This window comes from Culex quinquefasciatus, chromosome 1 (assembly GCF_015732765.1).
Source record: "Culex quinquefasciatus strain JHB chromosome 1, VPISU_Cqui_1.0_pri_paternal, whole genome shotgun sequence".
Taxonomy (NCBI): domain Eukaryota; kingdom Metazoa; phylum Arthropoda; class Insecta; order Diptera; family Culicidae; genus Culex; species Culex quinquefasciatus.
In genome coordinates, this window is record NC_051861.1 from 91,906,908 (window position 1) to 91,922,593 (window position 15,686).

At 36.4% G+C, this 15,686-nt stretch overlaps 1 protein-coding gene across 1 annotated transcript in view; it reads right to left on the reverse strand.

The window, feature by feature from the left end:
• Positions 1 to 3,602: 3,602 nt before the first annotated feature.
• LOC6040429 (all trans-polyprenyl-diphosphate synthase PDSS1) overlaps positions 3,603 to 15,686 on the reverse strand; it is a 153,403-nt gene continuing 141,319 nt past the window's right edge. Inside the window, exons 7-9 of the mRNA XM_038265975.1 lie at positions 11,236 to 11,367; positions 10,980 to 11,174; positions 3,603 to 4,653 (exon numbers count right to left, since the gene is read on the reverse strand). Coding sequence (XP_038121903.1) covers positions 4,432 to 4,653; positions 10,980 to 11,174; positions 11,236 to 11,367 — 549 coding nt within the window. The 3' untranslated portion in view covers positions 3,603 to 4,431. The remainder of the gene's footprint in view (positions 4,654 to 10,979; positions 11,175 to 11,235; positions 11,368 to 15,686) is intronic.

Below are 15,686 nucleotides of genomic sequence, written 5' to 3' on the forward strand. Positions count from 1 at the left end.
TTTTCCTTTTTTTCTTTTTCTTCTTTTCAAAATAATCAGGTTCTTCGTTTTCATCCACGAGCATACGTGTGTCTATTTTGAAGAGGGGTTTGTGTGTTTCTTTAACTATTATTTGTGTTGTCCTTCTTTGCGCGCGGATAACTTGATTAAACTCATTCTTCATTTACAAACTCAACTTTTTATTTTCTCAGGGAAGGGGGGAAGCCCGTGGTTACTTCGATCTGGCCTTCGAGTTTTTAGGCCGCGTGTTTTTCACTTTTCAACCTATCAAAAATCATTGTTCATTTTTTAACTTGTTTCCCCATTTTTCTGATTTCATGAATTACGAAAAAAAAAAACACTCGTTGAAATTATATACACAGCTTCTCATTTTGTTTCCAGCGATTGTTTTCTCTCTTTCGGGTGTTGGCTCTCCGTTGGTAACTTCCGGGTGAAGTGACCATTAAACGTAAAAAGGGGGGGGGGGGGATTTCGTATTTTTTAAGCTTTGCTTCCATGCTTTTTTGGCGAACACTCGACAGCTGTGTGCGCTCCTTAAACCTTGGCTTAGCCTACTAAGCTTTCTGAGTATACTAGCAAGAACAAGGTAGGCTGGGAAGCGCCGATTTTCGCCTTCAGAGTAGGGTTAATTTACAGAGTTTTTGTTTTAAATTAAATAGAAAGGGGGGAAATAAAGGAGTTAAAATTAAAAATTACTTTCAAGTATGTGTGTGTGTGTGTGAAAAAAAAGAGAGGAAAACAGATACAGGGAAATACAACCACGAACGTAACAAGTGCAAACAAAGTGCGCGTAAAATGGTGTGGATGAGTTATACTAAACTGTACGTTGTTTTCTTCTTCTTGTCTTAAGAGGAGGAGGAGGGTTTACATTAGAGCTAATATGTACAAACAGGGGTGGTGTGTAGGGGCAAAGAGAAAACTGTTGGGAAAGTGGGGGGTTTACTGCGTGTTTGCGTTCGCTTCTTTGACAATTAGTTTGTTGTGATAATAGTTTTTTTTTGTAGATATAAATTTAATCTGGTACACACTTTTGATTTTTTTTTTCCTCTATCCTTTTTCAAGTTTAAACAATAATTGAGCAGCTAGTGGTCACTTATTGGCCTACTACGTTTGACACTTATGAGCTATACACTCAAACACTCTCACTCGCTTTCTCCAGGCTTCTTTTCAGCGCCTTCTTTGTTCGCTCGCTTCAACGATTATTATTTTCCACTCTCTCTCTCGCCTTAACTAGATTTTTATTTACATTTTTTATTTATTTCGTTTCTCCTTACCCTACTAAGGCTGTGTTTTTCTTTTCCATATATTGTTCCTAACTATTACGTCTCGCTACAACATTATTTTTTACCTTCCAATAAAAAAGTGTGTTTTTTTGTTGCTTTTTCTAGGTTCCGAAAAACTTTTTTTTTAACTAAATGGCAGTGCTTACTGTGTGATGTGTCCTTCTTCTATCGCATTTTGTGTCCGTGTGAGTGTGTGTAAGGTTCGAAACACCGAGGCAGCGCGCGCATTTGTGCTAACATTTAACGCGATCGGTAAAATGTCTACAAATTATGATTTTAATGGGGGGTTGACTGGTGTGGTGGTGATTAAAAAAACGGGGAAATCTGCTTAATTTAACATTAAACTAGAAGAGGGAACTGGGAAGTTGTGTGACAATTTTTAGAATTTAATTTTCTACAACAAATAAACCTCAAGAAGCTCGAAAAATCCTTTTAATTTAGCTGAAATTGAAGGAAAACTAAACAAGTTGCAAACTGTTTCAACAAAAAGATTACTTGTAACTTTCAAATGACATTTGACTGACAAATATTGCTGAATTTTAATTATTGCTGAACAAAATTCTTTTAGGAAAAGAGTTTGAGGAAGGTTGAACAGCCAACGGACAGTATGAGTAACTGTTTTCGAGTAGTTGCAACCTTTAACCCTCTAACGCCCATGGTTACTCCAGAGCACCACTAATTTTTGGATTCAAAATTAAATTTCTCAGCAACTATTCATTTTTTCAACCTGCTTCAACCTGCATTAGTTAATATAGAATGTTAACTAATAGCCATTAAAATTTCGTCCAATTTGGTCGATCCAGTTACGAGTAATGTGGAAAAACGTAAAAAATCTCGATTTTGCTCTGGGCGGGAAGGGGTTAAAAATGACTTTTGAGCCCGATTTCAAAGTTTCTTAAATTTCGAGCAGTTTTTTTATGGTTCTGTTTTTTTTAAATAACTTAGAACTCATAGCTGTAAAGCAGCTAACTTCAAATTCGAACAGTTTTATCACCTATTTTCAGCTTTCAAACTGTCATATTTTGCTCAAATTCAAATTCAGTGAATCCTCTCTGCAGTAAACTTTACGCAGTAGGCCTGGCCACTTAATGTTTGTGATGTTTGAATGCATTTTAATGCAATTGAGCACTTCTAATGTTTGAAAAGACAAGAAAAATCGTTTTGAATGGTTCAAACTGATAAAACTTAAATGGAGCACTTCCATTCGAGCAGTTTTTGCTTTTTTCTACAATGTATTTCTTATGGAGCGAACTGTTAAAAACTGCTCGACCGCGGGTGCTCCAATTCAATGAGAACTGCTCGAATCTTTTTTCAAACATTATAATGGAGCACCCGCAGTTGAGCAGTTTTGACAGTTCGCTCCATAAGAAATACATTGTCGAAAAGGCAAAATCTGCTCGACGGCGGGTGCTCCATTGTTTATGTAATGGAGCACATCCATTTTTGATTTTTTCAACATTCGAATATTTGTGGTGGTCGAAACGACCCTTCTTCAATGATAAATACCTTGTATAAATAAAAGCAAAAACTGCTCGAATGGAAAAGTTCTGTTCTCAATTAAATTCGCTTCAATTTTTTAAGGTCATAGCAAAAAGTGTTTTTGTAGTGTTTATGGAGTTATTATTTCGAGCATTTTTGGATTGTTTTAACTGCTTGAGAACAAATAAGAACAAAAACTGCACTTTTGAAATAATTTTGAACAGTTTTCGAGCAGTTTCAAACAGTTGAAATAAAACACTGCTCTAAATATTTTAAAATCAAACTTTGTTTTAATTCAGCAAAGTTCTGAAAGTTTTTAGCAATAATCTTAAGACCTTGAAGACCGAAAAACAAAAATGGCAAATTCAAGTTATTTTTCAACAGGTTAGGCTTTTTACAAACATTTTTAGTTGTTTGAATATTGAATATTTGTTCAGATTATTTTCAGAAATGTTTTCAAATTTGTGATCAGCTTTCGAGCAGTTTCGCGTAGTTTTTAAACTGCTTGAAAAAACAAAAACTAGAAAAAAATTACGAAACCTTTTGATTTATTTCTGAAACAGAACAAATACACCAAAAAACAGTTCAAACTCCTTGCAAACTGCCCAAATTCATCTAAAGATATGTTGAAGAAAAATGTAGATTTAGTGATATCTCATTCTGGAAAATTAAACTCTGAAATTTGTCATACTTTCAACTGGGACATTTCCCGAAAAAAACTAAGCAAGACTAAAGGAACAAAACTGAACAGATTAAAATGACTATTTTCCACTGGGAACGGACTGAAATCTTAAGGTGTGGATGGAAGGGAAATTAAGTTGGACGACAAAAACAGGGAAACTTTACTCTAAACCAACTTTACGCACGCAAACACGCCTCGCACGCGCACTTTCTGCACTAAGAATAATGTCTTTTTTTCGTTGCTTGAAACGCTAAACCGTACACACTAATCGCGCCACTACTCTGTACATAAAATAAGTGAAAAATAAAGAAACAAAAAAAATAAAATAAAATGAGTCAACGAGGGTTGACATTGCACTTCGTACGAGAGTATATTGAAAGTTGCAGCTGTGTCGGTTCGTGTTGTAGATTGCTGTTGTTGTTTTTTCCGCTTTGAATAGAATTCACACTAAATTTAAGATTGTTTTTTTTTCTCTCTCTCTGCACACGCTAAATAAAGTTACTGACTTCCAGCGCGCACGTCTGCCGCAGCTGGAGATTGTGTTTTCTTCTTTTTTTTCTATACAAAAAATGTTAACATATATAATAAACCCGCACTGATTTCTCACCCAATCACTCTAATATCGCACACACAAACGCTCGGATAGTTTTAAAACACCCAACAAACAAAAGAAAAAAAAAGGTTAAGCAAAACCAGGCACTTTTTTCCCCGCGCTCAAGCTCACACTCGCAAGCAACAAAACCCGAGCCGCAGCTGCTGCCCATTTGCTTTCGTGTCCCCAAAACCTGGCTAAATTAATGCTAAACTTGTATTTTTCTTCTTCTTCATGCACACGCGTTAAATTGAATATATTTATAAATCTAATATAAAACTTTCACTCTCCCCACACACACACACACAAACGCTAACGCACGCACACGATCTCGTTCTCGTTTTCTTTTCTCACGAATTCTGCTCGAAATAGTCACCGCCACACCGCGGCCACTACTATTTCATTCGGTTCAGCACAAAGTCGCCGACCACTATCAAACCCTTTTGATACGGCGATTCGCTGATTTGGGACGCTAGCCGGAGCGCCTCGATGCAGTGCTTGCGCGCGAGGAAGCGCGTCTGCTCCAGACCCTGGGACTTGTGCACCAGCTCGTACGCCCGCTCGACGTCGCCGGGCTCGCGGAAGCGGCGCAGGATCATCGGGTTCAGCTCGGGGAACTGCGAAAGGAAAGGAAATTCGGAAGTTTCGTTAGTACCATGCGACTCCACTAGAGTGAGAGGGGGTGGTTTGTTGCAAGCAACTTTCAACCCCTCACTGGGAATTTGGATGCAAGCTGATGGGCTAGAGCATAGCTTGAATGCAAGTTGTGCCACTTGGTTGCTTGATGGACGGCAAAAAGGCTAGAAAAAGGCATGGTTTTTTTTACATAAGGTACTCGCGATTGAGTGTGTAGTGGTGCGGTTGTCAAAATCGCTATCTCTGACTCAGGCACTCCGAAGAAAGTTGACATTGTTTATGTTTTGGTTTTTCTGGCATGGTCTATTGTTCGTTTGTTTTTGTTTTGGTTTTCGTGGCACGGAGTGATGCACTCACACTAACGTAAACCAAGATCGTAGGATGGCTCGAGAAGGTCGATTTTTCAGAACATGTTTTTTTCAGTTGCTTTTAGGCCCCTAAACAACTCCCCGAAACATGGGAGCGATTGGTTGCGTCCACACTTTGCGCATTGCATTTCAATTTTGTATGGGAATTAGTATGGGAAAACTATATTTTTTTTTCATTTTGATTTTTATTTTCCACTAAAGTTTTTAAACCAACACAATAGCGTTGAAATTGAGAAAAATCTCGAAAACTTTCATGAAGATTTTGAGGCTAGGAATTTTGACAGGTGATTTTTATAAAGTATACGCCTCCTTTTCTCTCCCACAGAAAAATGGGGACAATTTAGCTGTCAAACTAGGACAAACTGTTAAAGTCACTCACAAAATTAACTTTGAGTGATTTGAGTTCATTTCTGACGTCACGTTTTTCTCCCCTATAGAGGAGAAAATCGTGACGTCAGGGCCTAGTTTGACAGCTACATTGTCCGCAGTTTTCTATGGGAGAGAAAAGGAGGCGAATACTTTATGAAAATCATACCTGTCAAAAATCCTAACCTCAAAATTTTGTCGCGAGTTGCTTTTCTCCTCTATTGTGCTATCTTGCTCCTGTCAAAAGATACAGCGTGCTCAAAACTGGTCTAAGACGTGATTTCCGAGCCAAAAACACGTTTTAGACCAGTTTTAAGGACGCTGCATTTTTTGACAGGAGCAAGATACTACAACACTTTCTTTTGAGTTTTTGAGAATTTTCTCAATTTCAACGCTATTGTGTTGGTTTGAAAACATAAGGGGTTATATACATGTATATCAGCAAAAAAGTCAGAGGTTAGTATGAGCACACACATCAACTTATTTTTAATTCTTTTTTCATGGCATTAAAATATACATTTTCACCTACTTTCAAAACAAATTTGAAGATATTTGGTTGCATCGTTGCCGAGATATAGCAATTTCTAGTGAGCAGTTTCAAAAAACGGGTGCCACGATATCTCAACATTGTCTTGACCAAACCGGCTCAAAATTTTGGTGAAGACTCGTTAAACCGACTCCGTGTGCATGACGAAGCCCGATTTTCAAAAAGTTTATTTTAAAAAAAAGATAAAAATATTTTTGTGTTTTTCATATAAAAACCGTTAGTTTTTGATTTTTGTATTTTTTAAAAAAGCTAATTTTAAAAATTGGGCTTCGTCATGCACACGTGATACATCTTGAGAGTCTTCACCTCAAATTTCAGTCAATTTGGTCCATCCCATCTCGAGATATCGTGGCACCCGTAAATCAACTTCGGGTTTAGAGAAAAAACGCCAACAAAGTTTGACAGCCCGCTTTGCACATGGCAAAATTTTGAACTTAAATCGTCTCTTACTCAGTCTAATCATGAAATATCTTCATAAAACTTTCAGGAATGATTAATAATCATCTTCTGAGTGGATTTATCAAATATTCTGTAATATAAAATTTTGAGATTTTCTACATGTATGTAACCCCTTAAGTGAAAAATAAAAATAATAAAAATCAAAATGTAAAAAGATGGTTTTCCCATATTAAATCCCATACAAAAATGAAATGCAATGCGCAAAGTGTGGACGCAACCAATCGCTCCCAAATTTTAGGAGGTTGTTTTGAGGCCCAAAAGGCATCAAAAAACTTTGTTTTGGTTTGATTTGATCATTTTTTATTTTTTTCCATATAAAGACGAGCCAGTCTAATATACAGCCTTGCGAAAAAGGACTGTTTTCTTTTGAAAAACTAATACAAATTTCACAGACAAATATATCACAAATCCTAAAAAAAACATTTCCTTTGAATCTTGCGCGCCAAAAATGCAAAATTAGTTTATTTATTTCATTGTTTTTACTTTTCCATGAAATATGCTTGACAAGTGATCTGTTGTGCTATCCTTGTCAAAATGCCTCGATAAAATAAACTCACAGCGCACTACGCACTACTAACAACGTAAATATTGAAGATTGTGGATTTCACTTAAAAAGCAGACAAACGTCAAAACAAAAAAAAAAAAACAAAAACAAGTCATATTTGACCAAGGGATCAATCGATGCAAATAACAAGTGTAAAAAAAAACTTTCTTTATTAAATTAGTTTTTTTGTGAAATTTCATATCACAATTGAAGGAAACTTTAAAACTTATTTATATTTTTTGCTTCAAAAATAAAATGCATTGACTACGTTTTCAGCCTAGCTACTGAGCAATTACTTTTTTTCAAATATGAGGATTATTTTTGGAAGAGCCGTACAATGACATAAATTTGTCGTTTATTTAAAAAATCAAAATGCTATTTGACGAGTTGCCTTAACATTCAATGAAAAGTTGGATTTTCATAGTTACAATGTGTGGCAATGTGATTTTTCAGTTATTTTATGTAAAGTTATTTTTTCATTTAATTTGCAATTGGGGGTTTTTTATAACAAATAAGGATAAATTTAAAGCATAATTTTGAAGGTTAAAAACATAAAAAATGGCACTAATTATTTTTTATGTCTGATTTTGGCAGAAATACAACTTTTAAACGATGTTGAATCAATTTTACCAAAAGTAAGAGTTGTTCAACGATTTTGAATTTGCGGTACTAAATATTATATTTTGATATTTAAGGGCGCAGCTTTGACGCAATTTATTTTGGGAAAAATAGTAAAAAAAGAAGATTTTTTTTAAATCGTAAAAATTAGGGTTTAGTAAATTGGTTAAAAAATTGCTTTTTTTTTTTCAACAACAACAAAATTTCAGGTACTTTTTTACTCGAACTTCTTTGATATCAATGAAACATTGTAGACACTTTGTATTTGTTCTCTATATGACACTTAAAAATATAGGCAAAACAGGATCTTGGAACCAGAAACATCCAATTTGATTAATTCTACCAAAAATTATATGTTTTTATAGAAAAATAGCGTTTTAGCACTTAAAGTCTTACAAGCTTTTTTGTGTAGATGGGACAGTTGCTCTGGGCTCTAATTTTAAATATTGAATAACTGCGACTATTTTGAAAAAAAGTTACTTAAAAATGGCTATAAATTGCAAACGGTGCACTTTATCAAAAATTCACTATAGAGCAATTCTCTCAGATTTCGGTCATTCGATTTTTTTTGGTATTTTTTTAATACGACTGAAACTTTTTTGGTGCCTTCGGTATGCCCAAAGAAGTTATTTTGCATCATTAGTTTGTCCATATAATTTTCCATACAAATTTGGCAGCTGGCCATACAAAAATGATGTATGAAAATTCAAAAATCTGTATCTTTTGAAGGATTTTTTTGATCGATTTGGTGTCTTCGGCAAAGTTGTAGGTATGGATATGGACTACACTGAAAAAAAATGATGCACGGAAAAATTTTTTTGGTGATGTTTTATTTAACTTTTTGTTACAAAAACTTGATTTGCAAAAAAACACAATTTTTATTTTTTTTTTTATTTTTTGATATGTTTTAGAGGACATCAAATGCCAACTTTTCAGAAATTTCCAGGTTGTGCAAAAAATCTTTGACCGAGTTATGAATTTTTTAATCAATACTGATTTTTTCAAAAAATCAAAAAATTGGTCGCAAAAAATTTTTCAACTTCAATTTTCGATGTAAAATCAAATTTGCAATGAATAAGTACTTTAGTAAAATTTTGATAAAGTGCACCGTTTTCAAGTTAAATCCATTGTAGGTGACTTGTTTGAAAATAGTCGCAGTTTTTCATTTTTTTAAATTAGTGCACATGTTTGCCCACTCTTGAAAAAATTTTTTTTGAAAAGCTGTGAAAATTCTCTATATTTTGCTTTTTTGAACTTTGTTGATAGTTGGGTCTCGTGGCGCAGGGGTAGCGGCTTCGGCTGCCGATCCCGATGATGCTATGAGACGCGGGTTCGATTCCCGCCTTATCCACTGAGCTTCTATCGGATGGTGAATTAAAACGTCGGTCCCGGTTTCTCCTGTCTCGTCAGAGGCGCTGGAGCAGAAATCCCACGTTAGAGGAAGGCCATGCCCCGGGGGGCGTAGTGCCAATAGTTTCGTTTTTTGATACGACCCTTAATTGCTGAGATATTGCCATGCAAAGGTTTAAAAACAGGAAAATTGATGTTTTCCTAGTCTCACCCAAACAACACACCATTTTCCAATGTCGATATCTCAGCAACTATAGGACCGATTTACAATGTTAAAATATGAATCATTCGTGAAATTTTCCGATCTTTTCGAAATAAATATTTTCAAATTTTTTTAACCAAGACTAACATTTCAAAGGGGCCAAACATTCAATATTACGCCCTTTGAAAATGTTTTTCTTGGTTTAACAACCTGGAAATTTCTGAAAAGTTGGCATTTGATGTCCTCTAAAACATATAAAAGAATAAAAAAATAGTGTATTTTTGCAAATCAAGTTTCAGTGACAAAAAGTTAAATAAAAAATCACCAAAAATTTTTTTACCGTGCATCATTTTTTTTTCAGTGTCGTCCATATCCATACCTACAACTTTGCCGAAGACACCAAATCGATCAAAAATTTCCTTCAGAAAGATACAGATTTTTGAATTTTCATACATCATTTTTGTATGGACAGCTGCCAAATTTGTATGAAAAATTATATGTACAAACTGATGATGCAAAATGGCTTCTTCGAAGGCACCAAAAAAGTTTCAAGCCGGATTAAAAAATACAAAAATAAATTTAAAATTTAAGAAAAAACTAACTTAATCCACCTATGTGGTTGATGCCTTCCTCACTTGTTACCAACAATGGGTAATATGAGTGGTTTGAACACATATTTCAGCTATTTTTTTTAGGTCCAGAAAAATAAGTACACAGATATAACTTAAGTTGTCATAACTCGAGACATGGTTGCCAGATCTTCAATTATGTGGACTCGTTGGAAAGGTCTCTGGATTACCTAACCAATGATGGGTCGGATGATTGATCCGGACATCGTTTACATGCATTTAAGTGAGATCCGGCTTCAAAAAAGTACATAAATATCACTTAAGTGGTCATAACTCGAGACAGGGTTGCCAGATATTCGATGTTGTGGACTCGTTGGAAAGGTCTCTTGATTACCAAACCAACGATGAGTCGGATGATGGTTCCGGACATCGTTTACATACATTTAAGTGAGATCCGGCTTCAAAAAATTACTTAAATATCACTTAAGTGGTCATAACTCGAGACAGGGCTGCCAGATCTTCGATGTTGTGGACTCGTTGGAAAGATCTCTCAATTATCTAACCAACGATGGGTCGGATGATGGATCCGGACATCGTTTACATGCATTTAAGTGAGATCCGGCTTAAAAAAGTACATAAATATCACTTAAGTGGTCATAACTCGAGACAGGGTTGCCAGATCTTCGATGTTGTGGACTTGTTGGAAAGGTCTTTTGATTACCTAACCAACGATGGGTTGGATGATGGATCTGGACATCGTTTACATGCATATAATTGAGATCCGGATATATGTGAAAACACATTTTTATACATAACTTTTGAACTACTTATCGAAACTTCAAACAATTCAATAGCTTGGGACCCTAAACCAAGTCGAATGCAACTGGTTCGATCAAAATCGGTTCAGCCAGTGCTGAGAAAACTTGGCAAGATTTTTGAACACATACACACACACACACATACACACACACACATACACACACACACACACATACACACACACACACATACACACACACAGACATTTGTTCAGTTTTCGATTCTGAGTCGATATGTATATATGAAGGTGGGTCTTCGAGCTTTTAATAAAAAGTTCATTTTTAGAGCAGGATTATAGCCTTACCTCAGTGAGGAAGGCAAAAGACCGATTCCGTACAGAACTGCTCTTTACTCAATCGGTGATTATTTTTTTTTATGGAGACGCTTCATACTTGGTGCAACGTAAACCCTAGGCGTCTCCATTAAATCACATTCCAACATAGAAATACAAATAAAAACACTTACCTTTTCGCACGCAAACAGCACCGGCGCGGTGGCCAGGCCCAGCTTCAGGTCGGCCGCGGCCGGCTTGCCCATCGCCTCCGAGCTGGACACAAAGTCGAGCAGGTCGTCCACAAACTGGAACGCCAGCCCGAGGTTGCGCCCGTACTGGAAGCTCAGCTCGACCATCTGTTCGTCCGCGCCGGACAGGACCGCCACCTGGAAGTAGTTTTAAAATGAAATCCTTTCAGGTTTTTGGAATGAGTGTGATGATACTTACCGCCTTCAAACTATTCGCTATGAGGGATGCCGTTTTCCGGTACGTCTTGGTGAAGTAGTGAGCGAATCGTTCGTTTTCCGTTTCCTTGGAGCCTAGCTGCATGAACTCACCCTGCACCAAGTCTGTGAGTACCTGCGGAGGAAAAAAAAAACAAGATTGAAGAGGGAGAGAGATAAGTTTATGTTGCTTTTAGAAGGGGTGCTATGCTGCTTGAAAACTCGTTTAGGTGCGGAAAGTAAAGTAGCTGATCGAACTGAAACGGTGTCACGTCCAATGTCAACAAGAAGGATTGTCATCGATCGTGATAGCGTTGCGGTGTTGGTGGCAAGTTCAAAACAATTTGTCACACGCTAACGATATTGATGAGGAAATATTTGGGTTAAATCTTGGATTCTCAAAACGTTCAAGATGAGCGATACTTCAAAGATTTGAGTTCAACTCGACACCATGCCTCCCCTTCCAAATCCAATAATGTGCAAACTACTTTCAAGGTGGCACTCAAGAGGACTACAACAAGACAACACTAGAGAAGTGCACTGCGTGGCTGATTGACATGTCACCGTGTTCAAGAGGTCTCGCCACTGTAGCACGCGTACTTGTTCTTGGAATGGCAGAGAGCACTCGAGCTTACCGCACAAAGGTGCGTGCGTGCTTGACATCGAATCTCACTGTCAAGTGGCCGGTAGTCACAGCCGACTAGACAGATCTGGTAAGCTGAACACGCACCGCCTGCTGACCAGAACAAAGTTGGAGAAGATCTAATCTCTACACAAAGGTGTGCAAACGCATCACAACAGCACACATTTGTCATGCATATAGTGTGGAGTTTGAAGTTTGTGGCAGGGGAGTGCCCCGTTAGGGTGGCCCAAAAACGGAAAGGTTGAATGTTTGCGAACCAAAAACTAAGAAATTGGTACGCATTGGAAAGGAGAACTATTGAAAATTAATAAATTAGGGGGTTTGATAATTTGACTTATTTCATGTGATAACGGACTGGAAAAAAAAATCAGTTGTCAACAATGGACGTGTTTTTAACTTATTTCCTCTACATTTTATGTCAACCCACTACGAAGTAATTCGAGTTATGTTGTTATGTTGATACAGTTTTTGCGACCAAAAAACGAATGATTGGAGGTTGCAGCAAAGTCAAAAAAGCTAGACAAGATAAATAAATGCAAATAAAAATAAAGTTAAACATAAAATAAAAGAAGTAAAGTTTGACATGCTACTGCAACATGTGACTTCCTATAACCAGGAAAAAAGTAAACAAAAAAATGGGAAGTAGAGGGCTAAGATAAATGAACCGTCGTCTTTGCAGAACCTGAACTCAAGAGGCTAATACAATCGCTAGAATTTTCGCCTCAGGTGACGATATTTTCAGTTTGATCTTGAAAATACTCCTATGTAAAGAACAAGTTCGTTAAAAAACATCAAAAATAATAATAATATTTTTTAATAACTAATCCATTTACTGGTTGTCTCGTTTCATATTTTTTCCAAATATTCTGTTTTAACCAGGGGTGCCCAACCAGCGGCCAACCGGGCGGATCTAGCCCGTCAATTCTTCACTCTTCATGAAATTGAATATATTTATTGAATGCAATGGAATTAACAAACAATGTTGTCGATTTCCTTGAAATATTTTTTATGAATGTTTTCAACAAATTTCTTTTCCTACTGGTTAATAGTGATATTGTTGTTTTTCTTTTCCAAATATTTTTATTCAAATTCAATTCAATCATTTTTTTTGCTGTGCTGAAAATTGGATATTTATAACAATTCAAAATATTTTTAAACGAGCCCAAACATGCTAAATATGTCTTTAAACGCAGAAAAATGCATTTTAGATTGTTTGCAGTTGATTAGACTCCTATTTCCATTGAAATTTATAATTTTTGGAAAAAATATTTGTTTTGGCCATGATTTTTCGGATCAATTATAAAGGGAAGGGGGTGGACATAAGCTATGCAAAATATTTGCAAGACTATAAATCAGACGGCTTTTCACCTGCAGCCTCCTAATTTAGCGTTCTTTGTAACGTATGATTTCTAGACTACTTTTTTTAAATACATTTTGCCTCAACATTGACATTTTTTGGCAACATTAGATGATTTTTATGTTTCAAAAAAATCAGGAAATCACGAAAAAGTGCATTTTGAATAAAGAATAACTTTATATTTGTATGAAAACGATCCATAAACAATGCTAACTCTTCAAAATTACCGTTTGGGTTTGAAGGAACCACCTATAAATCACATAATGAACGAAATAGAAGACTATTTTGTAAAGCAGAAAAAAATATAATATTTTCTCAAATATCAAACCTTTAAAATCTCATTGTGATTTTTGGATATGATTAATGATTGATTCAAGAGAAATATACTTTTTCCTGATGATTTTTTTCACTCTTATTTATAAGTTATGAGTAAAACATAATTAAAATATCATGAAAAAAGTGGAAGAAAGTGTTGCCAAAATCAGAAGTAGATAAAATCGGATGTTGCCAAAAACGGGATGGCACTTTTAGTTCTATTTGTGTGTGTGTGTGTGTTTAATCACCAAAAAATATACAAAAAAAAATCTACACCCAAAGGAAAAATATATCTCAAAATCTGCAACAGTGGATTTGCTGCAGAAAATGTCACATTTTATAACATTTTTTGCAGCAAGCCCGTAGATCATTTTTGCCCGCGTGTAAATATGTCAGCGATCTGCAGCTTTCACCAACACATATAATGCTGGCCCGTCCCTGAGCAACACTTCAAAGAGAAGAATATGTTGGTACTCTTTCACACACATTTCATCAAGCGTCCATAGGGGGATGGCGTCGCTATTTTTAGACCACGTTTTCCACTTTTTCTCATCGAAACCGACTACTTTATCGACTTCATTTTGCTGGGCGAGATAGGACGCCGTCTATTTTTAGACGACTTTTCCACTCTTGCGCTTAAAAAAAACCAGATGGCAGCACGATGTAACGCCACGTCCCTATGGCGCGGTGGTAGCGTGTCGGATCAATAAACAAGAAGTTGGTGGTTCGATCCTAGTTCTGATATGAGTTTTTTTTTTTGTGAAATACAACCAAAAAGCCGTTGGTAATGTCGATAATTGTCGGTAACGGGCAAAAATGTCATACCCCTATATCTCAAAAAATGCATGAGGACAGTTTTCATGTAGATTCTGATATACTTTCATGCAGCCATGCATCACAATCATGCGACCGCCGTTTGGGTGTACCCACCATCGAAAACCTAAATTTGGAGGGCCAAAAGGTTAGGCACCCTTGGTCTAAACCAAACTTATTTGTCACTTTGCTATGCTATACTACACTATTTATTTGAGTCGATGTAATAATTAACAGATACAAATTGTGACAGGTGTTAATTTTAATGTTTAAAGAAATATTTATTTAAAAAAAGCTCGTATGAAAATGACTTACTCAATATTTTGAAAAGAAACGTATTTGCCACGAAAAATTTAAATAGTTTTTAAACCTCTGTCCTTTTCTTTTATCCAACTGTTAAATATCAGGTACCGTAAACCGGGGTGACTTTGAAAGGATTTCAATTTGTTTTTGGATTATTTTCCAAAAGGTAAGGTTTTTCTCAAGATTACTATTTTTAAAACATGTACTGGGCTAGGCCACACAAAGTACATGCACCAATTTTGAAGAAAAAAACATGGTTACGTTGAAAGTTCTTAGTTTGAATACAGGAGTGACATTGATAGTCATAGTTTTTCTTGTTAAAATCAGATTCAAGTTCAAACTGAGTTCGATTTGCGATGCCTTTTCGTTGGGTCGCAAAATTTTTCGCGTCCGTCGCAGTGTGTTTTTCGTTTTTTTTCGCGTGCGTGTGTGCGTGTGAAGGTGCGGCTGGCTTTGACTGTCCAGATGACAGTTAGCCAGTTCGATTTGCGATGCCTTTTCGTCGGGTCGGTAAATTTTTCGCGTCCGTTGTCGATGTGCAACAACAACAAAACCCTATCATACCATTTCATCTCGATACATCGTAACTCGTCGTTCGCAAAGTTAATCAGTACCTCACTAAACATCAATCATTCAAAACTCGTGAAATCATCTCAAGTTAAAAATTACACTGTTTAACCCTTCAGTTTTAATTACAAATGATTTTGGATCCCGATGATGCTATGAGACGCGGGTTCGATTCCCGCCTTATCCACTGAGCTTCTATCGGATGGTGAAGTAAAACGTCGGTCCCGGTTTCTCCTGTCTCGTCAGAGGCGCTGGAGCAGAAATCCCACGTTAGAGGAAGGCCATGCCCCGGGGGGCGTAGTGCCAATAGTTTCGTTTTTTTGGTTCTATCTTTCCACAGCCGGCTGTCTAAGACTAGACCATTTCATTTAAAATTTAACAACAGATAAACGGGAAATGTCTCATCCGCAGCCTCCGATTGCTTGCCTTGAGAATAATACAAAATACCGTTCAACAA